We start from the raw sequence: 21,988 nt of genomic DNA, 5'->3' as shown, positions 1-21,988 counted from the left end.
GAATGAAGGCTTGTCAGAGCCCGAAGCAGCTGGTGTCATGGCTCTGGCCTCAGGCCCCAGAGCTACACAGTCCAGGTTTGAATCTGGGCAGGATTGGCTCTGGCCAATGGCTCTGGCCTTGTCCCTGAGGGCAAGGCTGTCCAGGGCCCCCCATCTGCCCACGCCCTGGAATAGCTTACCAGGCCAAGCAGGAAGAGAGGCGCCAAGGAGGAGTTCGGGAGAACAGCGAAGGCCTGGGCCTCCAGGGCAGGGGTGAAGGCAAGGCCCATGGGGGCCACAGTGAGGCTCGGTGGAGAGGAGGCCCGGAGGAGGATCTGCACGCTCATGTTGGGGAACATCTTGGCCACCTGCGGCCCCCAGCGGGGACAACCAGCAAAAGGGACAGTTTTATTCCAACGTTCCTAAATCCTATCTGGTCCTGGCCCCAGTACAAACACCTCCAATGTCTTCCCATTGCACGTTTTAAATTTTATTTATTTATTTTGGCTTCACCCAAGGACATTTTTTTACTGCTTTTAGAGAGAAGCATTGAGCGATTGCCTCCTGTACGTGACTGGAGAGGGGACTGTACCTGAAACCTAGGTATGGGACCTGACAGGGAACCGAGCCCCTACCTTTTGGTTATAAGATGACACTCCAACCAACTGAGCCACACGGGCCAGGGCTCCCCATTGCATTTTGACTACACAGTAAAGACGGCCTGATCGGGCAGCTGGCATCCTGCCAACCTCACTCTCTGCACCTGCAGCGCCAGCCACACGGGGCTCCTGCTCCACAAACATGACCTGCTATTTCCTAAGGCCCTTTGCACTCTCTGTTCCCTCTGCATGAATGCTTGTCCTCCACTCTTCCCTAGCTGGCTCTTTTCCCTCCCCTCAGGTCTTAGTTCAAATGTCACCTCAGAAAGCAGTGGTGACTCCAAGGGGGAATGAGGAGGGCCTGGGGGACACCCTGCCTCGGCTGGCCTCCAATCCTCCCCCAGGTAAACTCACAGTCTGAGTAAAAATAATGTGAGCATTATGCAAATTAACCTTCGAGACAGTTGCCCTGGCCACCTAACCCGGCACACTTCCTCCTCACCCCCATATCTCCTGCATGAAATTTTCACCACTGAGGAGGCAGTTAAGGGCTGAGTGTTTGTGTCCGCCCTGCTCCACCCAAGTTCATACGTAGGACTTCTCTAGGCCTAACCGCCCAGTGTGGCTGGCTGCGGAGAGAGGGCCCTAAGGAAGTCATTAGATGGAATGAGGCTGGAAGGGTGAGGCCCTGATCCCATGGGGTTAGCGTTCTAGGAAGAAGAGACAGCAGAGAGCTCACACTCTCCACGTGTGTCCCCAGGAAAGGCCATCTGAGCACACAGCAAGAAGGCAGCCGTCTGCCAGCCAGCCAGGACGAGAGCCCTCACCCCAAACCGAATCTGCAGCCACCATGACTTTGGACCAGAACTGGGAGAGGTCAGTTTCTCATGTCTAAGCCACTCAGTCTGTGGCATTTGGTCAGGGCAGAGACAGGGGCTTCCCTTGGCCACCTTGTCTAACAAGACCTCATCAACCTGTTGGCTTCCCTTTTCATGCTTTGTTTATTGTTTTGGGTGCCTGAATAATAATTTTCTCTCTCCACTGGACTGGAGCCCCAGGAGAGCCAGGGCTATGGTCTGTCCTGCTGGACACGCAGCACAGGGCCTGCGGCACATGGGGGACACCAAACACGTGTGGAAGGGACGAGCCCTAGCACCCGCCTGACGGCTGGGGGCCTTTCTCTGATGGGGGTGGGCTGTGCAAAACTTTCGCCACACTCTCAGGCCGGACTGCCTCTGGACCCAGCCCCTGAGCAGAGCCCTACCCTCCCAGCACCCCCAGACCTCCTTATGAGCTGATGATGGGGGGCAGGCCTTTTCTCACCTGGGGTATGAGGGTTCCGAGGAATTTGGTTGTCAGTCGGAATTTGGATTCCTTTGGAATCTGTAGCAAAAGAAGAAAGAGATTTGGGGGAATTATGTTACAGGTTGGAGGGGGGACAACTTCTGCATGAGAGGTGAGAGGCTGAATCCACAAACAGACAATGGCCAGACCACGTGTGACAAGGGAACACTGTCCCAAAGCTTCGGCAGCTATTGCCCCAGAGCGGCGAGGATAAGTGCAGTGACTACCAGCTTCCCAATTGTTTTTTTTTTGCACCATGAAAAAGTAAAAAATGCTTTTAAGTGAATCGTATAGGATGCCCAGCTTTTATTAACCCCCATCCAGCTTCACCATCCGACCACCTCCGTAAGCGCACGCCTGAAGCCCTAGACAGCCTCCCACCCTGCTTCCTGTCTCCGAGTCTTCGCCAAATGCAAGTGACGGTGGCTGACCCCCTTGCCCGGAGGAGTTCTCACTCGGGTGGTCTTTGTTTATTTCCACAGGGGACAGGTGGGGGGCTCAGCCTCCCGGTTGTTCCTCTGCAGAGTGGGAACATACGACATCTCTCTCTCTCAGGAGCGGCATAGGCAGGGTAAACAGGGTTCTAGAGCAGGACTCAGCCACGAGTACACAGAGACAACGAGCATGATATGCCAATGACGGTGGAACGGTGCTCAGACTGGATTACGGAGCCTGACGTAAGGCAAGTACGACGGCCGTACTGGCTGTGGCTTGGCCTACTCATCACGTAGTCCCCACATGCCGAGTGCTTCTCAGGCATTTATAGCTCCTTTGGTCCTCCATGCCCTCTCTGGAGGTAGATACAGTTATTAGTGTTTTACAGAGGAGGAAACTAAGATTCTGAGAGGCTGAGTGACGGGCCGGAGTTGATGCAGCTGGAAAAGAGGGGCTGATATGTGTGCACTCGGGTCTGGCTGACTCTAGGGCCTAGACCTTGATCTCCCCAGTGTGAATAGACTCAAATCCAAACTGTCTACTGCTCTTCCCACATCCACCCCCAGCCCGGACTTACCATGTCGTCCTTGAGGGTCAGGTTCAGGACTCCAGCCTGCTGGTACACGAGCCCAGCCGTGTTGAAGAAGTAGTCAGAGATGCCCAGGTACACCATGAGGTCATGGTGGGTGGGGAAGGCCAGCGTTGGTGGGGTGAAGGGAGGGGGGCTGCGATGGGCCAGGCTGAAAAACTCCCCCTGGGGGTGGAGGCAACAGAGTGAGCCTGGGCATTCTCCAGGAATTAGAATTCAACGTGCGCACTCCAGGAATACGTGGGCTGAGGGTCACCAGAGGAGGAAGTCGTGGCCAGGAACCAACATTAGCATCAGTCTCTCCTGGGTGCTGGGGTGTGCGGGCCCTATGAGACAGGTGCGGTCGTGCTCCTTGTACAGGAGGGACCTCGAGGAACAGGGAGGTGCAGTGACCTGCCCAGGTCACTAGGGTAAGTAGCAGAGCCGGGAATGGAACCGGGCACCCAGGGCTCAGCAGCACACGCCCAACTATCTCGCTGGCCCCGCCTCAGCCTTGCTTGGAAGCACAGACACTCTGGAGAACACCAGGTTCTGTTTGTTTGGTGTTTTACCCACTAAATCAGCACTGATCCAAAACGGGGAGGCGAATGGCTGTGAGTGCGTTTGTTTCAGACCCACCCTGCCCAGGTTTTGGTGAAAGTGTTCACACGCGTGAAAGTGTTCACACGCGCTGGAGGATCCATGTCTCCATGTTTCTACAAGGCCACGTAGCAGCACGTTGCAAGAGCAGATCATTTATTCAGTTACAAATAATAATGCTGAGTTATAAAGAAGCCAATTGTAGATGGATACACATGGTAAGGTACTATTTATGCGAAATTTAAAGTCCTATGAAACCTATTGCATAAGAATTACTGACACAGGGTTACAGAGTAAAAGTGTAAAGACACAGGCAGGAGGGACACACCCACGTCACCAGTGTGATTACCTCAGGGGGTGGGGCGGGGCAACTCGGAGAGGGGGCCCTGGGGGTCTGGGCCATTATATCTCTACAATGTTTAATTTTAAAAAATCAGAGGCAAATATGACAAAATGGTAAAATTTCTTAAACTGGGGTGGTGGGTATGTGAGAGGGTATAATATTCTCTGTACTGTTTAATCATGTCGTCATTGCAAATTAACAACCACGACCCCCGTATTAGAGGTTAGAGGTCACCACGTGACTCTTAGAAATAGTGAGATGGACCTATGCACCGGTGAGGAGGCACCTCTCAGACACACGGTTGGCGAGGTAACAAAGTTAAGTGGGAGCACAGCGTGGATCCATTCAGGGAGACAGGCCATCAGGAACACCTAGATGGGTTTTCAGGTATGTGACTTCAAAAGCATAGAACCAGGACCCTCGGAGGGTAACAATCCCCACCCGCCAGGGCTGACCCTGCAGGGGAGCGCTTGGGCGTTTATAAAGAGTACCTTCACATCCCTCATTCACCAGGGATAACTATGCATCCTCTAAATCCTTTATTCTGATGTGTTACTTAGATTTTTTTTTTAAAAAGTATGCTATTTGGTCCAGCAATTTCACTTCCAGGAAATATCCGAGGATGGGCAGGGAGCCAGCTACAAAAATGTTTACTGCGGCTCTGGTTACATTTGTGGGAAAACTGGGAAGAGCCCACATGTCCCAGGAGGGGGCGCTGTGCTTACCACAAGCTGACCCCTGAGGTCCCAACAGCCAGCAACAGGGCGGCATGAAGGAGGACGTTAGGGAGAGAGGCTCACATCACACTGTTCTGTTTTCCAAAAGTTGTAAAACAGTGCGTATTTATTTTTATGTCTGTACAGGTGGTTCTGTTGTGTACTTGTTGCTGCATCTTGTGTGTGTGTGTGTGTGTGTGAGTGTGTGTGTGTTTGTCTTGGCATTAGTCAAGGGTGGGAGTGTTGGAGGCATCAACACTACTGTGTGCCAATAGTGTGTATCTCTGAGTTATAATATCTGGGTAATCTCTCTCTCTCTTCCTCCCTCCCTCCCTTTCTTCCTATTTATTTATTTCTCTCTCCTATGTGGTTTCCAAATTTTCTTTTTTACATCAAATGTGTTTTAGAACAAACAAGGATACAGTAAACACACAAGCCAATGGCTGGTTGCAGGAGGAGGGCATGGGACCTGCCGCAGCTGGGGGGTCAGGGAAGGCTGCTCTGGGGGCAGCGTCCCACACAGACCCACCCGGAGTGTGAGAAGCAGCTGGTGGGTAGGGGAGGGTATGGGAGGGAGGAGAGTTCAGGCAGAGACTCTGGTAGGACTGAGGCTCTGGTAGGACCGAGTCCCTGAGGAGGGAACGAACCCGATGTGTGGAGGAGGCCCGGGCCAGTGTGTCTGGCTGGAAGGCAGTGAGTGAGGGGGAAAGTAGCGTGAAACACAGTTCCACCCATCCACCCATCCCGTACGTATTTACTGAGCAACTACTATATGCCAAGCACAGTTCGGGTGCTGCACATACAGTAAAGAACAAAGCAGTTACAGCCCCTTCCCTTTCGTCCAAGTGAGTGACGCTGTGTATGTGTGCATGTTAGTCATAAACGCTGCTGAGAAAGATAAAGCAAGATACGGGCGAGAGGAGGGGCTATTTCAGTGACAGTGTCTGAGAAGGCGCCTCCAGGGAGGGTGGATATTTGAGTAAAGACCAGAAGGAAGGACGGCAGAGCCCAATGTGGATATCTGGATGAGAGCCTCCTGGGCAGAAGGAGGGGCAAGTGCAAAGGCCCTGGGGTGAAAGCAGGCGGAGGTTAGAGTGCGTTTCAGGAATGACAGGGAGGCCAGTGTGAATGGAGCGGGAGAAAGCGTGGAGAGTGGGGTTGCAGGGCGCTTGAGCGCAGAGAGGAGGGGGTGGAGGCTTTGTAAGATATGTTGCCAAGGGTGACAGGGAGCCCAGGAGTGAGGGTATATGATTCTCCACGTAAGGCTCACCTTCAGCTGCCCATCCAGGGTCTCAGCCGTGGCTGTCGGAGGTGCCAACAGTGAGTAATCAATCCCGGCGACATTATCTATCTTGGCTGTCACTGGAGGGGAAAGGAGAGGGACCGTGAGCTGGCCCCTCATGGCAGCATCTTTGGGGCCTTTGATGCAGGCTCGGCACCCCCTACAGTTAAGACCTGCAGTTCTGGCTCCATTTCCGCCTCCTCCTGAGAGCCCACCCAAAGCTTCCTTTAAAGGAAAATGAGCCCACACCCCACATTCACAGACACTCTTTCCCTCTTCTTCCATCAGCCCCCAGATGAAGCTAAAACACAGGGTCAAGGAGCAGAGAGACCTGAGCTTGATTCAGACTTTATGTGACCTTGGACATGTCACTTTTTTTTTTTTTTTTTTGCTTCTCCAAGTCACTTTTCTGTCTTTTGTAGAACAAGGCGATAGCGGTGGCTCACAGTGCCGGAGGGTTGAATGCGAAGGTGCCGATGCCCTACACACGGCCGGGCTCAAAGCCAGAAGGCACGGATACTAGCAGTGCTAATACCCAGGCTGAGCCCGGGCTGGCTCGGCTCTGAACACTTTCTCTGTTTCCCCGCAGTAATCAATGACAATGCAGTAAAAATCGGTCCCTCCTTTAGCCCTTCCTTCCCATGTCAGAAGCCCAGAAATGACAACTTGTCCAAGACGGCACAGCTGGCGTGTGACAGAGCTGAGACTGAAACCAGCCTATTCCTCCTGCCTGGTGAGGCCAAACCTTGGACTCTCGACTGCACTGAACATCTGCAGGACTGGCTCTGCCCCTGCAGGGGCTGGGGGTGCCCGGAGGAAGGTAATGCATCATCAACGGCATGAACCGTGTGCCCGCCATGCCAGGCTTCCCATGGAGGGAGGCCAGCAGCAGTTTGGGGCACAGGCTTTGGAGTCAGAAAACCTGCATTTGGATCCTGCTTCTGCTTCTCTCTGGGTTACGACCTTGGGCAACTGTCATGGGTCCTTTCTGAGTCTCCATTACCCCGTGGTAAAACTGGGAGAGCAGACAAACTCAGTGGGGCGTGGACAGGAAGAGACAGTTCTGCTGGATGCAAGGCACATACTAAGCATTCAGTCAGGGAGCAGGTCCGCCCCCAGCTACTGTGGCTTTTCACAGTTTACCAAACATTTGGGGATAAAGGGAATTGTTTCCATTTTAAAGATATGAAAACTGAGGCCCACAGAGCCAGGGTGATCAGCCTCAGGTCTCAAGCCAGATACTCATGTCTGGCCTCAGACCGCTCTGGGTACTTTGTTGCTAGGGCCCTGCAGGGGGAGGAGAATGAGAGGCCGTGGGCTGCTTTTCCATCTCACTTCCGGACCTGCCACAGGGACCTGACCCAGCACGGATCCAACTGCCGTTTGAAAACAATCTGTTCTACCCATTCCCACCCAGGCTCAGGCCAGTCTGGAGAACCTGCTGGCTCCGCCCCACTTCTCCTTGCCTTCCCGCCCCTCTGCCCCCTCTATCCCAGTCTCCTTGACCCCACCTAGCACTCACCTGGCATTGACTGGAGAAAAGTTTCCAGCTTGGAGGACACAGAACTGGTCACTACCTGGCAGATCTGGGGAGGACAAAAGAGGTGATCAGTGAGAACATCCACAGTGTAACATGTTCTTTGGGAATAATGATCTGGATGTGTTTTGCTTTCCTGGAATATTTCCTTGAAAATCATGTAACTAGTCAAGTTTCCCTTTTCTCTTTTGCCACCAGGAAGCTCGGGGCTCAGCACATAGCTTGGAAATAGTAACTGTATATGACTGGATGACCTGCATATCTGCATTTTCTACTCTGGTGTGGAACTTTTCTAATGGGTATTTACATTTTCCTTGTTTTTTTAAAGAATACCCAGAGATACCTGGGTATCATCTGCATTTATTTTATTTTTTTAATTGTATTTTAATTGTTGTTCAAGTATAGTTGAACAACAGCTTTTTACTCCCAGCTGTTTTCCATTTTTTTAATGTGGGACTTTTTTTGTGTTCATCCGTTTGTGTTTGCTGTCTCAGATCCTTTGTGGAATGAGGGAGAGAAAAATAAACAAGAGGCGGTCAGCGATCAGCTTCTCCTGTCTGTACTTCTGAAAGCAGGGCGCAGGCCCTCTGCTCAGTTCTGGGTGGGGGGACCCTCACCTTTGCTGAGTGCGACCAGAGAAGCCGTCCCTGCCCTTGCCCTGACTCACAGGAAACGAGCCCAAGTCTGAGAAGTTGTGGCCCACGTGCTGACTTTGCCACTGAGGACGTCCCTCATTTCTCTAGACCTCTGTGTTTTCATCTGTGAAACAGATCGTGGCAGGTTATACTTCCCACTCCACTGGTCCTTCGGGCGTGCGGCCTTGGCAGAGCCCCAGCGAGAAGTGGATTCTGGGAACTCTCCCTTCGAATCTGGGTGGGCGCAGTGACTCACTTTTTAACCAACAGAACACAGCAGAAATGACATTGTATAACTTCAGAAACCAGGTCACAAAAGGCTGTGCAGCTTCCACTTTTGAAACACTTCCTCCCTGGTTGCTTCCTCTGGAGACCCAGGGACATGCTGTCCAGCTCCATGGAGAGGCCACAGGTGGTTGCTCAGGGCAAGAGTCCCAAGCCAGACATGAAGGCCCAGCTGAGACCCAGACCGCAGGGAGAGATGTACTAAACTGCCCACTGAACCTGTCGATTCCCTGACTCGCAGACAGCATGAGCCCTAGGAAGTGGGAGTTGCTTTAGGACACTATATTTGGGGCTATTTGAAGCCACACGGAGCTGGAAAGCAGGATTTGAACCGCAGCCTTCCCTAACTTGAAGGCACTGGGGCTGGGAGAGGGGTGGTCAGATAAGTCCCTGCCTTCACATCGGGTCTCGCCCGAGTCTGCAGGGAGACTGTCGCCTCATTCATCCAACTGAGTCTCCCTGGTCCTCGCCTTTCTTGACACGGGGCCGCCCCTGGCAGGTGGACCACTGTCTCCCAGAAATGCTCCTTCTGCCGTCCCAGCACGGACCGCTCGCTGCCTGTCCTTTCATTCCCTCTTCCCCAGACACCCTCCTGAGCTCCTCATGAGCTCCTCTTCCCTCCTGTGTATCAGAGCTCCTTGGGGCTCACTGCTCCTTCCACTCACTTCCAGAGCCGTGCCCTGCACGTCCATGGACGGCCCTGCTGTGCTCCGCCCGGAGGCCACCTGCACCTGGTGTGAACAGCTGCCCACACTGGGCAGCTCTCTCTGCCTGAGCACTTTCTCTCCTCCGGCCCTCGCTCCAGAGTGCCAAGGAGTGACAGTGCGTGAAATAGCCCAACCAAAGAGTGCCGAGGGCTGGTAGATAAATGCCCAGCTTCCTCACCACTTCAGGGCAGTTCTGCGGTGCGTGCCCCACGGTTCCTCTGAGAGTCACCCGCAGGACTGAGCCCCGGTGTCCCCAGCACTAGCCCACTCAGAATGTCCCAGCTCCCTTCCACCCCCTGGCCCTGATGCCTGGGATCCCCTCCCAGTAAGCTTCTTGCATCTGAATCTTTGTCTCAGCACCTGCCTGGGGCAGATGACCCAAGCAAAGTCACTCCCTCCATGCTGCCAACATATGGTCAACACTCAGACCTTGGTGTGTGGACCAGACTTCTACCCTGAGCTCAGGCTTGAGGGCCCAGGTCCCTCCAGACCACAGGCCCCCAAGGCCAACTCAGGGTCTTACTTCTCCTCAGGGCAGTCCCCCCACCCAGAGCAACCAGAGAAATAGTAATTGTATAACCTGTAACTGTAATAGTAACTGGTCTGCCCAGAGGGCATCTTCACACTTCTCAATCAGATTGCTTTATCTGGGGGATGGGGGAGCAGAAAAGGGAAAGAAAAGGAAAGGAATAAAGGAGGGAGAAAATCTGGTTCCCTGAAGTGTGTTTCTGTCACCTAAGACTCCCCATGTTCCAAGAGAACTTAGAATCTGAGGAACCACTGTCTCTTCTCCAAGTGGCCCAGGGCTGGGAGGGACAGCACCTCTGGCAACTGGGACCAGCTGGACACCTGGGCTGCCAGTCCACTGGCCACGATTTCCAATGCCACTCATCCCTGTGCCTCCAGATGGCCCCAGACCACAGCAGATCCCATCATAGCCTGCAGCTGGCTTCCTGCTGCAGCCCCGCTCTGCCCAGGCTCCACCCCACCCTACCCCCCAACTTCACATAGACTTTTTCTTCCCTCTGACACCACCCTTCACTATGGATTCCCTGGGTGTCCCATCCCCAGCTCACTGTTCCCCATGTCCAGCCTTCCTAGCATCATGGACACCTCGTCACCTCATTTATTCTTTCATCCATCCATTCATTCATCCATTCAGGCCAGTACTCTAATCAATGCCTTGTTACGATGAAAAGCTTTGCCTTTGAGGTGTAGTGGCCTGGATTTGCATTCCAGCACTATGCATTTCTGTCCGTGTGTCTCAGTTTACTCATCTCTAAAATGGGGATAATCTGACATACCTCCCTTATAAGGATTTTGTGTACATCAAATGCTAGAATCCTTGTAAAGAGTTCTTAACATAGTTCTAAGCTCATTGTAAGCATTCTGTCATCACCGTCATCATCTTCACCACCATCATCTTCACTATTGTCATCTTCACCACCGTCATCTTCACCACCGTCATCTTCACCACCACCATCTTCACCATCACCACCTTCACCACCACCATCTTCACCATCACCATCTTCACCACCACCATCTTCACCATCACCACCATCTTCACCACCATCTTCACCACCACCATCTTCACCACCGTCATCTTCACTATCACCATTTTCACCACCACTATCTTCACCACCACCACCATCTTCACCACCATCTTCACCACCATCATCTTCACCACCGTCATCTTCACCATCACCATTTTCACCATCACCATCTTCACCACCGTCATCTTCACTATCACCATTTTCACCACCACTATCTTCACCACCACCATCTTTACCACCGTCATCTTCACCACCGTCATCTTCACCATCACCATTTTCACCATCACCATTTTCACCATCACCATCTTCACCACCACCATCTTCACCATCACCATCTTCACCATTGTCATCTTCACCATCACCATCTTCACCACCACCATCTTCACCATCACCATTTTCACCACGACCATCTTCACCACCATCATCTTCACCATCACCATCTTCACCACCACCATCTTTACCACCGTCATCTTCACCACCGTCATCTTCACCATCACCATCTTCACCACCACCATCTTCACCACCACGACCTTCAGCACCATCATCTTCACCACTATCACCTTCACCATCACCATCTTCACCACCAGCAGCAGTGTTATTGCTTTTTAGCTTGGCTGCTACCAAGGGGTTACTCTTAAGGTGTTACCAAGAAAATAATCTGTTTTAATAATTCCAAGTGTTAAATATATGCAAACACTCCCCTCATACTATTACTTAGTTACAAAGACAGTGGAACTATGGGTGTCCCAGGCTGGTGGGTAGGCACACTGCCTACATTATCTCAGCAATCCTTACAACAGCTTACTGATAAAGGTATTAGGTCCCCATTTCACAGATGGTGAGACTGAGATTCAGGAAGGACAAGTCATTTGCTCAAGTTTATATACCTAGTTCCACCCTAGAGTCAGAATTAAAATTCAGAAATCCTGACTCTAAAAGCCATTGTATAATCCATGTATTATACATTTTGACAGCTATGCATTGATTTAAAACAAACAACTTTTGACAGTGTCTTCAAATAAATGATCTCATTTGGTTGATTTCTCCCTACCCATATTATCAGTGCCCTTGACGGAGAAACTAACATCGCCTCTCAGGAAGACTGCCCAACCTCCTCAGTCTCCCCGAAACTCCCACCCCCCATCTTGGCCTATCCATCCATTCTCACAGCAGTCAGACAGATTGCTCTAAAGCACAGATCTGGCTGGGTCAACCCCTTGCCTAAATCCTCCAATGACTCCCCAGGGCCCTCTGGAGAAAGCCCACGCTTACTTGGCTTGCGAGACAGGCTCTGGGGATTCCTGGAAGCTGAGGATTTATTCATGGAAAACCAGGCCAATGAATGGCCCCTTTTCTCTGCTGAAGAGGCTGCCGGGGGGCAGGGGTTAGCATGAAGGCAGTTGGAGGCCTGGCCAGTGCCTGTCATTCATGCGAGCTCCAGTCTCAGGGAACAGTCTGGCCACAACAACAGCTGCACATTTTCTGGGTGGGGAGCACCACGAAGGGGGGTTGGGTGGGGCAGGGATGGGGAGGAGTCCAGAGGACTATGGGGAGAGGCTGGCAGTTTCTCTGCAGGGACAAATGGGGAGGGGGGAGAGCGGAGGTGATCCAAGCTGACATGGCCATTTGCTGTGGGTGTGTGATGGGTCTCGTTCTTAGTCTCTCACTGGACCCCTCAGGAAAACAGACATGCCTGATTTTCGGAGCTGGGGGTGTGGTTTCAGAGTGCTGGAAGGACTGCTGGGCAGTCTGGGTGACCATAGAAGTGACCAGTGATGCATGAGGTATGTGGACACGGAGCACCCCTCCTGCTCTTATGTGTGAGAACGCTGATGGGTAAGACTGAGCCCCACCTACCTTGCTGTTCAGGGTGCTTCGGAGTGAAGACTCAATTTTTTTCTGGAAGAGTTGGATCAGCCACCTAGAGATGGACATATGGGGAAGTGCATGAAGCTTCCCAGGCATTCCTGGTCTGCCCTAGGAAGGTTGCCTCATCTGGGAAGCCCCCCTCCCTCCTCGCAATTGGCCTAGACACCCACCCTCATCCCTGAGATGCAACTGCACACACCCCATTAGACGCTCTCCCCCCGTACGCAGTGACCTGTTTATTTCTCCAACAGGGGCACAGCTGGGCCCCTGCCCTGTTTCAGCCTCATTTCTTGCCACTCCCTGCCTCTCTGCTCTCCAGCCTCACTGCCCTGCCACATCCTCTGGTGCCCTGTGCTTCCTCCCACCCCAGGGCCTCTGCACGTGCTGTTCCTGCTGCTTAAAACACTCCCTGTCCCCCACAACAACCTAATTAACTCCTACTTATTCTTTTCATCTCAACTCAAACATCATTTCTTCAAGGAAGAACTGGCCAACCCCCAGACTAGGTCAGATCCTCTTGTTCTATGTGTTTGCCTCATTCTGTACTTCTTTTTTTAGTTCTTATAGCCTTTTAAAATTCTTTGTGGGCTACTCATTAATGTGACGATTTGGTTAATGTTTGTCTTCCCCACTGGACAGAAAGCTTCGAGACAACAGGGACTGTGAGGCCAAGAATCTGGGGCCAGAGAGTCTTGGGGCTGAATCCCTTCTCATTAATTACTAGGGATGAAAACTCAGGTCATTTCCTACCCTTTCTGTGCCCGGGTTGTCTCCCCAGAAAATGGGTACTAGCAAACTAACCTCAGAGTCACTGTGTGGGTTGGACAAGGTGACGCACGTGCTGAACACAGTGTCAGGCACAGCATAAGCTAAATTGACCTTGACCAATTGGTCCATTTCTTGAGCGTGCTGCACAAGCCTGGTGCATAGGATTCTTAGTAGATTTTGTTGACTAGCTGGCTGGCTGGAGGAATGTCTATGGTTTTGTGGTAAGAATTGTATAACTCAGTGTATATGTAGTGTTTAACCCAGAGCCTGGGGCAATAGTAAGAGCTCAGTAAAGTCTGCTGAACGCACGTTGAATGAACAAGTGACCCGCCCTCTAGAGGCAGGAACAGGCTCTGCTCCATCAAGGACCCTTGTCCTTTCTTTCCCCTACACCTGAGGCCTCTAACAAGGCCTGGCAGGGAGGTGACACCTGGGACATGCCTTCTAAATACAGGGATGATTAGGACAGTGCTCCATGATCCACAGCCCCAGGAAGTCATACCCCAGGTGGCTGCCTGAGATGTGCACGTGGACACTGGCAATGTTGCTGCTACAGCTGGCGCAGGTGGCAGTGGAGTGGCCTGAGGCGGGGTCACAGCTCAGTTTCAGACCCGCCGAAATGGAGATGCCTTCCACACTCAGGTCGAAGTTGCCTCTGACTTTGCTGAAGGGAGACAAAGAGAAGAGACTTGGAACAAGCAGCACCCCACTGCCGTTTGAACTTCTCGCCAATGTTAGAAGGTAGGTGTTGCTATTCTCTCCAGTCTAGGGGAGGAGATGGAGTTCAGAGAGGGAGACAGATTGCCCAAGGTCACACAGCAGCCGAGTGGAAAGGTCCAGATTTCAAGCTGAAGTTTCAACCCATGTCTGCCTGGCAGCACCCTGCCCTTATCCAATGCCTCAGCCTCTTCCCATGCTGTGTGGCTTTGGGAGTGTTTCTTGGCCTCTCTGAGCTCCAGTTTTCTCATCCAGATCCTGTACCAGCAGTGAGACACCAGTCTTGTCACTAAAAAGCTGAGGGTTTGGGATCAATGACTTTAACTAAGGGATGCCCCCATTCATTAAGTGGCGTTCACAACTCCTTCCTTGGGGATGAAATGGGTTTTGGATAAGACAGTGGATATGAATGTAGTTTGTTTGCTCTTTTATAGAGTGATGAAGTAATGTTAATTTTTTTGTGTGATTAGAAAAATGATAGGTCCTGGCTGGTGTAGCTCAGTGGATTGAGTGCAGGCCTGCAAACCAGTATCGTCGGTTTGATTCCCGGTTAGAGTACATGCTTGGGTTGCAGGCCAGGTCCCCGGTAGGGGGTGTGCTAGAGGCAACCACATATTGATGTTTCACTCCCTTTCCTTCTCCCTCCCTTCTCCTCTCTATAAAAATAAATAAATAAAATCTTAAAAATTAAAAAAATAACATTTCCAAAAATGATAGATAAGTGAAACGATAGATACTAAAGAGCCCAAGTGAAGACCTAAGCGATCCTTGTTGTAGGGACCCGACGGCCCAGGGCTCCTTGTGATGGAAGACAGAGCCACACCCTTGTCCTCACAAAGTGACTTCTCCTCTGTTTTCCCCCTGGTCTCTCCACAAAGGAGAGGTTTCTGAATTGACTGGTCAGTCTGCAGCCACTACCACTAGTGGAAAGGGTCACTGGGGTGAGAGGCCAATATTTAGATTCAGAGTTATAGTTTGAATGGTTATAGATTCAGAGTTATAGTTTGGATGGTTTACCCTGATTTTTTACTCCTCCCTGCATCCATACCCTCACCATTGCCTAAATACAGGGATGATTAGGATAGTTCTCCGTGATGTCCCTCCTGCTAGCCACAGCCCCAGGAAGTCATACCCCAGGTGGCTGCCTGAGGTATGACTTGGGGAGGGGGTGTATTTCCATGCTCTTGACTTTGGGTATGGCCATGTGACTTGTTTTGGCCAATGGCATATGAGTAGCAGTGACTGGGCCAGTTCCGAATCTAGCCTTTAAGGGGACATTCATGTTTCCTTTTGCCCTTTTTGTCCCCCTGTCATCACCAAGAACACACTCTGGGTAGCTTACGGGTCCAGAGAGGAGGACAAGATACAGGTGGAGAAGAGCCACCTCAGCTAAGCCTGACCTAGAGGTGAGATCCCCGGCCAACACATCAGTGTGCAAGTGATAATATATGACTTGTTTTAAGATACTGGGTTGGAGTGTTTGTTACACAGCAATAGCTAACTGATAAAGGGATAAATTAAAGGTCCCACTTAGCCTTCCATCCTAAGCCACATGCACTAACTCTGCCAGTGTCCTGCACTGAGACAAGGACAAGTGCTCAGCTCTTAACCAAGGGTTATGTCAAATCTGCTTATGTGAAAAATTCTGCCAGGAACCCCGTGGGTGCAAGTGGTGGTACGCAAGGCAAAACCTGAGCATTCCTGGGATACTGGCTCTCATCCCTTCCAAGTATCACCAAGAGCTCATCCACATCCTCAAAAAACCCAGGCTTGGATACTCACATGAAATTCTTGCGTGCCTTCCATTTTCCACTGATCTTGATATTGGCATTTGTCATGGAGACAGCAAGGCCCTCATTGGGCAGCAGTTTTATCTGGGAACTGGGAAGCTGAACTCCACGGATAACCATGCTAAGAAGAAAAACTGTTCGGTTAGCCTTCAGGGGACCCACACAAGGACCACCCAACAACTACTGTGGACGCAGGCTTTCCACCCAGTTCCTGCGCTCCATGCATTCCAGGACAACCCAGACGCTATGAGAGCTGCCTGGGGAGACCCAGGCACTGGGCAGGTGGCTAGGCTTGGAAGTCAGACAAATCTGCATTTGAATACTGCTCTTAAATGCACTATTGTGTAACCCTGGGCAGGTCACTTACTCATCATGAGCTTCAGTTTCCTCATTTGTAACATGGACACAAAAATCTCTATCTGGTATGGTATGTGACAATCAGTAAAGATAACAGACATTACCCCACTAACGACAAGTTCTATACAGGGGTGCAGTGTGCCTTTTTGTCACTATTGTAGCAAAGCCTGCTGGGTCAGACACAGCAGATGTTCAAAAATATTTTTTGAGTGAATAGGTGTATAAAACTCTCTGCAGAACATTTGTGGGTTTTGGGCCCAGGGCCCACACTCCGTTATTGTGTTAACAGAACTATCATTTAACTTTTCCATGTTGCTCCAAAGAAAGTTGACCTTGCCTCCATCTTTAGGGGGTGGAGCTTATGATTTGGGCATAATGTGATTAGCATATTCTACTCCCCTGACCACAGTGATTGGTTCAGGAATATGTATATAACCTAAGACAAACCAATCAGAGTGAATCCCAGGGGTTTTGCTTGAGTTGCAAGGAGCAGGCCCTCTCCTTCCATAGGACTTGCAATGCTGAGGTGATGCTGGTGGGCCTGTTGCCTCTTGGAGGAGTCACCCTACCTGAGAATTAGACCTCCCCAAGGGAAGTGACACCAGGAGGTGGCAAGAGAGAAATGGAATCCAATGACACTTGAGCCTGCCTGAAGCAGAACCTGAAGCTAGACCACTCCAGGGACACCTCAGTCCTGTGAGCCAGTAATTTCTGCTCAGGCATTTTGGATAAGGTTTTCTGTCCTTGAACCCCCTGCTCCATATCCTAATTGATATATGGGCCTAGCACGGAGTTTTGGGGTTCATGACACATCCCTCAGGGGGTCATGGTGAGTGCCTGAAAGACAGTTTTCGTGGTGGAAACTTGGGGGTTTGCATCTCCTTGGGACGGTGAAACACAGCTTTGGGACCCTAACCTCTCTAGGCTGAGGAGTGGGTGGCTCTGTGATTCTGGGTTTGGTGGCCCCGGAACACTACAAAGCCCTGCACACTGAGGATGGAGCTTGACAGGCCTCACCTGTAGAAGCTATATTCACCTTTCCCCAAGTACTTGATCTTAAAGCTTCCTGAGAAAGGGGGAATCTCCATCTTCTCCAGCTCCTTCTGCAACACAGCCACTCCCTGCTGGCAGGCTGAGGGGAGAGAGCAGGGGCAGCTGTCAGAGGCATAGTGGGGGAGCCCTGGCTGGCGGGCCAGGGTGGCCTCCCGGCCCTCGCCCCTGTCCATCGCTGGCACAGTGGGACTGGGGAGGTCTAAAGCTAAGGTTTGCTGCAAAGGGCCAGAGAATAAGTATTTTGGGCTCTGTGGGCCCTGCTGTCTCTCACAACCGCCGCAAAGCAGCCATAGACAATATGTAAGTGGTGGGTGTGGTTGTATTCCTCCAATGGAACGTGATGAGCACTGAAATTCCACATTTGTATAATTTTCACCTGGCGTGAGGTATCATTTTTTTAACCATTTAAAAATGTAAAAGTCAGTTTTAGTCCTTGGGCCATACAAAAACAGGTGGTGGCCCAGATTTGGCCTGCGGGCTGTAGTTTGCCATCCCCTGGTCTAAAATATTACCCCCCAGCCCGAAACAACCAGTCATGCCTCCTATGGGTGTTCATTGTGCACCTACTGTGTGCCTAGCTCTGTGCTGTGCCCTCACAGATGCTCGGTCTCTCTGGCTTTTGGACTGTGTCTCCACAGGACCTTTGCATATGCCATTCCTGTCGCTTAGGAAACCCTTCTCTTCATCACCTGGTCAACTTCTAGTCGGCTCCATCATCACTTCCTGCAGGAACTTTCTCTGACTCAGCTGGCCCCTCATGATGCCCTGGGCATCTCCTTGGGCTCTGCCATCCCTATTTGTAATTATGCATTTATCCATGCGACTTTTTGATTAATGTCTCTCTCTGCCACTCAAGGTCAGTGGCAATGCCTGTGTTATTTACTAATGTAAATGTGTTTCTCACATTTACCACAGTGACTAGAACTTATACTAGAATACACTTAGTATTTGCTGGATGAATAAATGAATGAATGCCTCAGTGTCCAGGATTCTACTACCAGTTATGATGTAACTGAGAGCAGCAAAGAACCAATGAAAAGGCAAACGTTATCTGAGAAAGAGTAATATGTAAAATGAGGGATCCTGGGCTTTGTGTTTTCCAAGAGTCAGTTAGGAAATACTACTACTACTACTACTACTAATAATAATAATTTATCGAGCTCTTATTCTATGCCAGGCACTGTGCAGGCACTGCTCTGTACATGTATTAAGTCACTGATTCTGAACACCCCTAGAAAGCAGATCTATTACCACCCCCAGTTCTCAGACGGAGAAGCTGAAATTCAGCAAGGTGACCGCACAGCTGGCGAGCGATGGAAACAGGCTCTGAATCCAGGCCTTCTGGTCCCAGAGCCTGTGCCCTGGGATGGGCCCTCTGGGATTTCGAAAGTAAATAACACACACTGCCCGGAGAAGAAAAGAAAATGTGGCCTGGCCGGGATCTGGGGGTCTGCAGCAGCCAGGTCTTGAAGGGTCTCAAATGCCATGCACAGAGGTCAGAGGATCTGAGGGTCCTGGGGAACCACTGAATAGTGTACTTGTGCTGTGTATAAGGCACACTTTTTTGCCCAACCTTCTCAGGGAAAAACAAAGATGCACATTATACATGGGCATAATGATTACATACCATGGGTATAATAATCCTGTGTATAATGCAGACAAAATTGTGGGTGCACCTTATACACGGCAAAATACGGTAGTCTAGGTAAGGAAAGGAACATGAGCAGATTTGCTGCCCTTCAGAAAACCCACTGTGGCTTCCATGTGGGGTGTGAGTTGAAGGGGAAAACTGAGGCTGCTGTGACAGACTATGAAGACTTCTGGGTTTAAAGGCTGAGCCCAAGCCTCTGATCCTGGCCAGCCTTCGGGGCTACGCCAGCAGTGTTCAGAGCAGGGCCATATTACTTTCCCCTTGGGATTCAGGGGTGTCCTGCCTGGGCTGGGGTAGGAATTCAGGGACGACAGACCAGGTCACCCTGAGTCCTGTCCGGATGCCATAGTGGTGCCCCAGGGCATGAGGTTCTCTGCCTTCTCCTTGGTCTGGTTGCTCTGGGGCGGACTGGCCTTACTCTTCTGTAATGCATTGAGCAGCCACATGCAGGGACCTCAGATAAAACCAGAGCTCAAAGCCAGGTGGCCCTCTGGCCTACCCACTACCTTCTCCAAGTTTCCATTTGCTCATCTGTGAACGTTCCTAGATACAGTATGTCCCACCATAGACACGAAGGGTGACACGAAGATGAAACGAGACCGTGTGTGTGAAGCTCCTGGCACAGTGCCTGGCACAGACTAGAACGGGTCAGCAGGAGCTGCTTCCTGCCCTACCTGGGGATGGGCGAGGGGCCTGGGGGACCCCCTGTGGGCCACCCACATGGGTAATGTGCACAGTATGGCCACCAAGCCCCTGCCCTGGGGGAACATTTACAAAGGGCCCTCCCTTTGCTCCTCCTGCCCTCTGCTCAGCTCCCCGCTGCCTGAGCTCTGCCCTCGCAGAAGACTGAGCAGTAATCTTGAGGCAAATGACAGGACCGAGAGCAAGCCTGGGAAGAAAATAAAGGGCTTAGAAGCCAGGGTTGATGTTTGGGTAGAGGGGGGAAGGGTACCTCGAGGACCCCCGGGGGCCCAGGAACTGAACTTGGAGTCCTCCAGGCCCAGCACCGCAGTCCCAGTTCTGCTCTAGGGTAATTTGCCTTGCTTCAGTTTCTCCATACGTAAAATGGGGAGAGGGACCTACTCTTCGGAGCTGTGAGCACACTGTGTGCTGGCGTTAAAGGGACGCACACAGCAGGTGCTCACTACATGCTCCTCAGGGCTGGGAGAGGAGGAGAGGAAGGCCTACCGTAATCCAGGCCCTTCTGGGTGATCCTGACCACGACACCGGGGTTGGTGGCCTCTGTCACAGCTGTGCCCAGGGCGGCCAGCACCACCAGGGTTGCCCACCTCGTCATGCAGTCCAGGCCTCTCGCCATATCTCCGTCCTCCAGAGCTGGCACAGCCTTGCGGCCTTGGCAGGGACCCAGGAACCTATAAAGGAACTGGCTGGGGAAATGCAAGTTATACTAGAATGTAGAAAGGAGGAGGGAACCGGGGTTGGGGCGGGAGAGGGGGAGGACAGCCGCCTGTGGTTCCCCACTGAGGTTGGGGCCACAACCCCAGAGGCGGCCAGAGATGGAGTCTGGGAGGGGTGTGTGTGTATATGTGCATGTGATGTGTGCACATGTGGGGTGTGTGTGCATGTGGGGTGTGTGCACATGTGGTGGGTGTAAATGTGTAAGTCGAGAGGGAACCTCTGGCTCTGGGCATATTTCCCCTCCCAAAGCACCCCACCCTCCTCTGTGGGTGGTGGGTACATCGGGGTTCATTATATATTTTTTCCTGACCAATTGAGAGATAATTGACATATATGATAGAATTATATACATTTAAAATATATATGCAATGTAATGATTTGACACATGTATACATTGTGAAGTGATTATACCACAACCAAGCTAACACATCCAGCATCTCACACAGTTATGATTTGTGGTGTGTGTGGTGAGGACACGGAAGACCTGCTCTCGTAACAAATCCCAAGGACACAAAATGGTGTTCTTAGCTGCAGTCACAGCGCTATGCATTAGCTCCCCACAACTTACTACTTTTGTCTTGGAAGGTTGTATTTGTCTGTCTACTTTTGATTTTCTTGATATTTTCCATATGAAAACATTTAAGAAAGCAGAACCTTTGTGGTTTTTGTTTTTGTCCTGAGAGGCAGTAGTGGTGATAATTAAACACTTGAACTTTGGAATCCAGTATCTTAGCTGTCGATTAAATCTTTGCTCTGCCGGTTGGGTGGTTTGGCTTTGGTCACGCCCTGTAACCTCTCTGAACCTCAATTTCCTCTTCTGTAAAGTGGGAATCATCAGGGTACTCCCCCTTCCTGGCTGGCTGTGAAGACAGAAGGGGTTTGAACCACGGAGAGCACTTCTTAGCCCAGTGCCCCTGCACAGGAAACACAGACGTGCAATTCCTGTCACTGTGACCTTTAAAGCGATCCGTGCTCACTGGCCAACACTTGAGAAAGAACCAAGAAGATACAAGTTACGTGCAATCCCCATTGTGGAGACAACAAGCAGAGGTGTGTTTTAGGGGGTTTCTTTGCCTCCCCCTCCTTCTTCTGGTCAGCCTAAACAGAATCTGTGTTTTGCTTCCTTTAACAAACAGAGATGGGATCGCACTGGTTTTGTGAAGTTCCCTTTTTTCAGTAAACAGTATGTAGTGGACGTTCCCCTGAGCACGAAATATCCTTCCACCCACCCCGTAGTTCGCTGCTTCCTCCTCCCACGATTTCCTTTATTTTTTAGTGTAACTTCTTTTTCAATATTTATGTGTATTTTTAAAAAATTTTTATTACGGACACTATCACAGATGTCCCCATTTCCCCCCTCTGAGTTGCCCACCTGCGCTCAGCCCTCATCCCCCTTCCCCCTGGCTGTCACGACACAGTCATCTGTGCTCATTTCCACAGTTTCCTTTTCGTTCTTTCTACCCCTTCCTTTGACAGGTGCGGCACCTGAGGCTTGGAGGGAGGAAGTGTTTTTCCCACAGTCACGAGACTAGCTGCTGCTGGCAGAGCTGGGATTCAGACCCCCAGACCTGTTCGGGTTCCACACCGGCCTGAGCAATTCAGCACCTTGGGGGTGGGGGAGGGGCACAGGCACTCTCCTCCCCACCCTCCCCCAGCCTTCCACGGAGGGTCTCCACCTGGGAGGCCCCTGTCCCTCCCTTTGTAGCATCCTCAGGCTCTGGGTGGGCAGGAACCCTACAGGGCAGCCAGCTTGGTCTCCATGGTGATAAGAGAATGGGGGC

At 51.3% G+C, this 21,988-nt stretch overlaps 1 protein-coding gene across 1 annotated transcript in view; it reads right to left on the bottom strand.

Annotated features, from left to right (window-relative positions):
* BPI (bactericidal permeability increasing protein) overlaps nucleotides 1–20,237 on the bottom strand; it is a 29,999-nt gene extending 9,762 nt beyond the window's left edge. The window contains exons 1-10 of the mRNA XM_037044043.1: nucleotides 19,977–20,237; nucleotides 17,102–17,216; nucleotides 15,720–15,848; nucleotides 13,723–13,884; nucleotides 12,441–12,504; nucleotides 7,389–7,452; nucleotides 5,855–5,946; nucleotides 2,935–3,111; nucleotides 1,902–1,961; nucleotides 180–347 (exon numbers count right to left, since the gene is read on the bottom strand). Coding sequence (XP_036899938.1) covers nucleotides 180–347; nucleotides 1,902–1,961; nucleotides 2,935–3,111; nucleotides 5,855–5,946; nucleotides 7,389–7,452; nucleotides 12,441–12,504; nucleotides 13,723–13,884; nucleotides 15,720–15,848; nucleotides 17,102–17,216; nucleotides 19,977–20,106 — 1,161 coding nt within the window. The 5' untranslated portion in view covers nucleotides 20,107–20,237. The remainder of the gene's footprint in view (nucleotides 1–179; nucleotides 348–1,901; nucleotides 1,962–2,934; nucleotides 3,112–5,854; nucleotides 5,947–7,388; nucleotides 7,453–12,440; nucleotides 12,505–13,722; nucleotides 13,885–15,719; nucleotides 15,849–17,101; nucleotides 17,217–19,976) is intronic.
* Nucleotides 20,238–21,988: the final 1,751 nt, after the last annotated feature.

Source organism: Sturnira hondurensis, unplaced genomic scaffold (genome assembly GCF_014824575.4).
Source record: "Sturnira hondurensis isolate 20B ecotype Veracruz unplaced genomic scaffold, ASM1482457v3 Scaffold0004136, whole genome shotgun sequence".
NCBI lineage: Eukaryota > Metazoa > Chordata > Mammalia > Chiroptera > Phyllostomidae > Sturnira > Sturnira hondurensis.
Note: the sequence above shows the minus strand (reverse complement) of the source record. Positions and strands in the feature narration are given on the sequence as shown.